Source organism: Atta colombica, unplaced genomic scaffold (genome assembly GCF_001594045.1).
Source record: "Atta colombica isolate Treedump-2 unplaced genomic scaffold, Acol1.0 scaffold33, whole genome shotgun sequence".
NCBI lineage: Eukaryota > Metazoa > Arthropoda > Insecta > Hymenoptera > Formicidae > Atta > Atta colombica.
Window position 1 is genome coordinate 3,019,980 of NW_017259437.1, and position 5,706 is coordinate 3,025,685.

Genomic DNA, 5,706 nt, shown 5'->3' on the forward strand with positions numbered 1-5,706 from the left:
GTATATATTATATTGATTTTAAAAAATAATGATAACAATTTCAATTTTATTACATGTAAGTACTTTAAATAATCAAGATTTATGTAAAATTTTATTGCAATTCACAAATTAGTAAGTCATTTATAAGTCATTAGTTGTTCTGTAAATAAATAAAATTTACTCTATTAAACTCTTTTTATTTACGAACAACAAATCTGTAAATCACAATAAAACTTTGTATAAATAATCTTGATTATTTAAAATTATTATGTGATTATATAAAGAAATCGAAATTACAATTTTCTAAAGAAGTATTATAACAATAAAGAAAAAAATAAATCCAATAAATAAATTATAAAAAAATATTGTTAATGTAAATAAATGAATATGATGTTATGCACACAACTGTTTGATATACATATACAGTTTTATTTTTATTTGAAAAGTATAAATATTAATGCATTTCTAATTTTCAAAAATCTTTCACAAGGATTGTATAGATGATACATCTTTAAGCCTCGTACCTAATATCTTGTCCTTCTTTCGGTTCAATCATTATCTCAATTTCTTCTTCCTCTGTTCCATCAGAACTCTTTAACACTAGCTTTGTATCCTCAACTTGTACAACTGCTGTTGCTTCTGCAATTAAACAGAAAATGTAAATTCTTTATCGTAAGTAAATTGCAATTACAATTATTTACCATCAGGAATGGGTGCCCCAGTATTCACTCGTACACAAGTGCCAGATTTAAGAGACACCAAAGCGGGCTGAAAAAATTTTCTTTAATTATTCTCTCTAACATTGAGCATCTGCTATTGCAACTTACTGCAGTTCCTGCTTTCACACCACATAATACCGTCCTTTTGCCTTTTCCATCACTTGCTAATACTGCATATCCGTCCTTCATGGAAGCTCTGAATGGTGGCAAATTACATTTGGACCGTATGCTCTCTCCTGATAATATCCTACCGTAAGCATCTTTCAGATTTATGATTTCCACCTCCACATCCTTTGTACTCTCAAAGCGTATTATGCGCAGTGCTTCCACCACAGATATCATAGGAAATGAGGATTCTCTGAGGCGTGTTGCCACATTCTCGAAACTCATCTAGAATATATAATTTAATTGTATTATACAATTTTGTGTAAAATCATTTTTGATAAAAAAAATCTCACTGGATTTGTACAAGAAGCATGATGCGAACAAGACGTGATATTATGTTGCACAATGTTATGTATATCTTCAACTTTTGCTTTATTATCCAAAATTAAATCTACGGCATGTGGAATTGCAGGTGCAATTGCAGTCAAGCATTCTATTGCAGCCTTGCGTGAACCAGGCAAATTAACAATCAGTGTCTTATGTCGTATTCCGCATACAGCTCTAAAAACATATTAAAAATTGTAACTTTAAAGAGATTACAGAATAGAAAAATGAAATGACTTACCGAGAAAGTACCGCCATTGGAGTTATTTTTAGGCTCGACATGAGCATCTCTAAAGACAGTCCAGGAGTTTCTTTATGGATAACCTTTTTAGTTGCCTCAGGTGTAACATCTCTCTTGGAAAATCCAGTGCCACCAGTAGTGAGAATAACATCAGCTTTATTTTCATCACTCCATTGAATTAAATATTTCATTATTAATGTTTCATCATCCTCTACAATAGCAGTGCAAGAAACATCTCCTTGAAATATATTTTCTGCATTGCTGATAAATGCTTTTAATCCAGGTCCACTTTCATCTATTTTCTCACCACTAGCACAAGTATCACTCACTAAAATAATAAATTATAAAAGATTATTAAAATTCAAGAAATGCAATATATATAGATGTATTAAAAATATTTCTTATATGAAGGTTTATTGTATTATATTCTAATCTACACAAGATTATAAATTAAAAATATGAATGCAATGAAAGCACAATGTGTAATCATATTTAATTTTCAAACGTGCGCATGGTTAAAATATTTTATATCTTTTAAATAATGTAATCTTTTAAATATAAGTTACAAATATTTGATATATTCCATGTAAATGTCAGAAATATTATAGTATATATTACCGGTTAAAATTGCAAATCTTATTGATGCCATTTTAGTATTTTTTTAATAGTCTTATGACTAAATAATTTGTAAGTAAACAATTCAGTGATTAGATTATGCAAAATATGTACATGTATATTCCATTTAACCATACATCAACAGATGGAAAATTACTAATCGACTAACAGGATTGACATAATGACACTGTAATATTTGATTCGTAGCTGCACTATATTGCTTCCTGCACTTAAAATGAAATAGATAATATGATTAGATATTGAAGAGAAAAAGAGGAAAGATTAACGATACGAATCGAGTTCAGCTACAAATAAGACCTCTCTCTCTTTCTTAGTGGTCTCAGTACAGTGCCAGCCAAAAGTTTATGCGGATTTTTGCACAGATCACTCGTCATCCGTAAACATACTGGATAATATCTGGAAGGCACACATATTTGGTAGAAGGACTATCAATAAAAACAATAGAAGAAGAATAGAATAGTTATTTTTATTGTACGCCAGTAATTATGTTGTCAAATATTTTATTAAGCTTATAATTTAAAATTAAACTTTTTTTTTATTTAAACATATTCTAAGTTCTAACAATCAATATTAGATTCATTTATTTTATTTTCATTTTTCTGGAGTTAAATTTCTCATTTTTCTTTTTTCTAATGCTTAAATAAAACATCTATCTTATTCCATCTCACCGACCTTTATATTTTTGCTTTCATATATATTTTACAGCGAATTTAATAAAATAATTTGTTTAAATTGTATATAAAGATGTAAGATTAAATCGTACTCCTTGATCTTTTATCTTTGATATCATAATATGATAAGAGGTATAGAAAATAATTACTATTTTGCCCTGCTGTGAAATAAACATCTTTATTTATTGAAGAATTATATTTAACAATAAGAGAGATACATAATAAAAAGAGTGCACTCAATTCTAGAATATAAGAATTGTATTCTTATCCTTCTTGCATACGAAATGAAAATTGTTGACATGATCCTTGCGATAACATTATTGGCTATTCTCATCGCAATTTTTCTAATTCTTACATAAGCACCAAGAATTAATCTGTGCAAGCAAAACGATAATATATGAATACCTCCATTTATTTGATAATATTGTAAAGATTAAATCACGCTATATATAATTCAAGATGCATTTTAAAACAATCTTGGCAGGTCTGTATACTTTTCCCTCATCATGTAAGTCTTTTGGATATTAACAGTGATTTAAGGAAGGAATGCAATTGAACGGGAAATATTCAAAATATCGGTTTCAAATCATTTGGATGGAAGAGTAAGCGTGTGTCCTGAAGTCAATAGTCGACTAGGCCTCTGCAATAACGTAAAATGGCATAGGTTTTTTTTTAGCAGCATATAAAATGTACATTGTTATATTTAGTTGCACCGAATCAGCATTGATCTCCGTTTAATCATCTTCTCTGTGTTAATAATCAGTACTAATAAAGATAATTGCTAATGTCTAGTAAATATGAATTATCGGTGCAACTCGGTAATTGCAATTCTAGGCGTCAGATTCGGGGAATTTTACCGATTGTTCCTCGGACTCAATGAACGAAGTGGTGAATCTCTGTATCTCCTACGCGACTCTGTTCTACTCCGATCGCGATCATCGCGTCGATCTCTCTCCCTGTCCCTGTCCCTATCCCGCTCGCGATCACCATCCGTGTCTCGTCTATCGCGACGTACGGTATGATGCCTTGGACTACGACTCGGACTTGGTGTACGAGACATAGAAGACCGCGTGTCGGAACTATGACCTTCGTAACGGTGTCTTCGTTCTCTCTGTCTGAAAAGTGAAACAGCATTCATGTCACTATTTAAGTTAAACTTAAAAAGTTGTGCTATATCACAATTCATGAAAATTATTTACTTTCTACGGAGTTTTAAAGACATTTCTCGAATCTCGTCTTCTCGATCCTGCCTCTGCTGCTCCATCTTCTCGATTCTTAACTGCTCAGCCTTCTTGTCAGCTTTATCTAAAAAAATTCATTTTATATTTATTTTTTATGACACGTCTTTTATTTTTTCAAACATCAACTCACACTGCCTGTTTAACAGGACTTGCATTTTCTTCTTAAGCCGCTCCTGAGGTGTAATTTTCAACGTCTGAAAAATAAACAAACTCTTAAAGGTTTATAAAGAAAGAACGAGAAAAGAATCGGTATTTTTAGCATAATTTAAAAGTCTAATGTACATACAATATTTGATTATGCATTAATATATTATTGCCAATTATAGGACATAATTAAATATGTGTATGTATGTATGTGTATATATATATATATATATATATACACACACACATACACACACACACGCACACACACCACAAAGAATTCATTCCCTTTGTTGAATGATTAATAAAACGCAATTATGAGCAATGAAAAAAATGAGATAATCAATTGGACGTGAATTGATCCCAGTAAGTTATTTCAAAATAAAATAATAATATAACAATTCACATGAAAATTTTCACATTCTTTGTGACTCTAAGTATGTTAAAATTCTTCCAGGATAAATTAAAAATAAAATAAATAAATGCAAAAAATGTGATGTTAAGATATCAGTAATGTGATATAATGAAAATAAAACGCGTTTGATGAAGTTCTTCGTTCAGATGAAAGACATTTAGACATTATACTTATATAGATAAGATACTTATATAAGTATGTTCTGTCTTTATTCTCTGTGCGTTAAGTGACTAAGAAAGCGTTATGGTTCTTACTGACTTTGTGTCCGCCACCAGAATTTGTACTTAACCCTGCTTTTGGCTTGTTCCTGGAATATTCGGAAAAAATTAAATCCATAATAATTTAAGACAAATTAGAATTGCTGCTCATAAAATGCTTACATGCTTGTATTTATCGGTGTCTTCGGTGCTGGACTGGACTTTTCTTCGTTATCAGATAATTCTAATTCAAGACTTGACGATTTTCCACGTCGGCCATAATACCTGCACGTATAAAGTATGTAAATTATTCAATACGTTACAATAATTTAATTCTTGGGAAAATTTGTGATATCTTCACCTAGGCAGTGCTGGCATTTTATTATCATCGCTTCGCGATCGTTTACAACTAGATTGACTTCTCGATCTCGATCTAGATCTTGATGGAGACTTCGATCTTGAGCGAGACTTGGATCTTGACTTCGATAACGAATAGCGTCTTTTTCGATAGCTGTCTCTAGAATGGCTTCTGTTACGCGATTTAGATCTCGATCTTGATTTTGATATGCTGCTAGAAGATGAACTCCTCGATCTTTTCAAATGCGAGCGTGATCTAGACCTCGAACGAGAAAGTGAACGGGATCGAGATCGGCTGATACTTCTACAACGTGATCGTGATTTACTTCGCGTTCGTGATCGTCTAGAGCGACTTCTTGTACGAGATCTTGTATATTTTCGAGGTCTCGAGCGTGTTCGTCTAGATCTAAAATAAGACAGATTAAATACTATACAGAAGCTATGCATTTCGTGGGTTATCTCTGCCTTTAAATCCATTTTCTATTAGCATATTAATATGAATTTGGACATAGAGATAATCCAAAACGAATAGCTTCTAACCACACACACACACACACACACACACACACACACACACACACACACACACACACACACACACACACACACACACACAC

The 5,706-nt window shown here is 31.6% G+C and overlaps 1 protein-coding gene across 4 annotated transcripts in view; it reads right to left on the bottom strand.

Annotated features, from left to right (window-relative positions):
• Positions 1-5,706, bottom strand: part of LOC108690542 (gephyrin-like) — a 16,734-nt gene that overhangs the window by 1,578 nt on the left and 9,450 nt on the right. For 2 of the 4 annotated variants that reach the window (XM_018197882.1, XM_018197883.1), the window contains exons 9-15: positions 5,094-5,495; positions 4,916-5,017; positions 4,794-4,842; positions 4,107-4,170; positions 3,935-4,040; positions 3,593-3,850; positions 2,895-3,375 (exon numbers count right to left, since the gene is read on the bottom strand). In XM_018197882.1, the coding sequence (XP_018053371.1) occupies positions 3,357-3,375; positions 3,593-3,850; positions 3,935-4,040; positions 4,107-4,170; positions 4,794-4,842; positions 4,916-5,017; positions 5,094-5,495 (1,000 nt within the window). In that variant the 3' untranslated portion in view covers positions 2,895-3,356. Of the gene's footprint in view, positions 1-503; positions 619-680; positions 748-806; positions 1,089-1,156; positions 1,365-1,428; positions 1,757-2,046; positions 2,195-2,894; positions 3,376-3,592; positions 3,851-3,934; positions 4,041-4,106; positions 4,171-4,793; positions 4,843-4,915; positions 5,018-5,093; positions 5,496-5,706 lie in introns of those variants that run through there. The other 2 variants (XM_018197884.1, XM_018197885.1) reach the window with 2 other exon arrangements.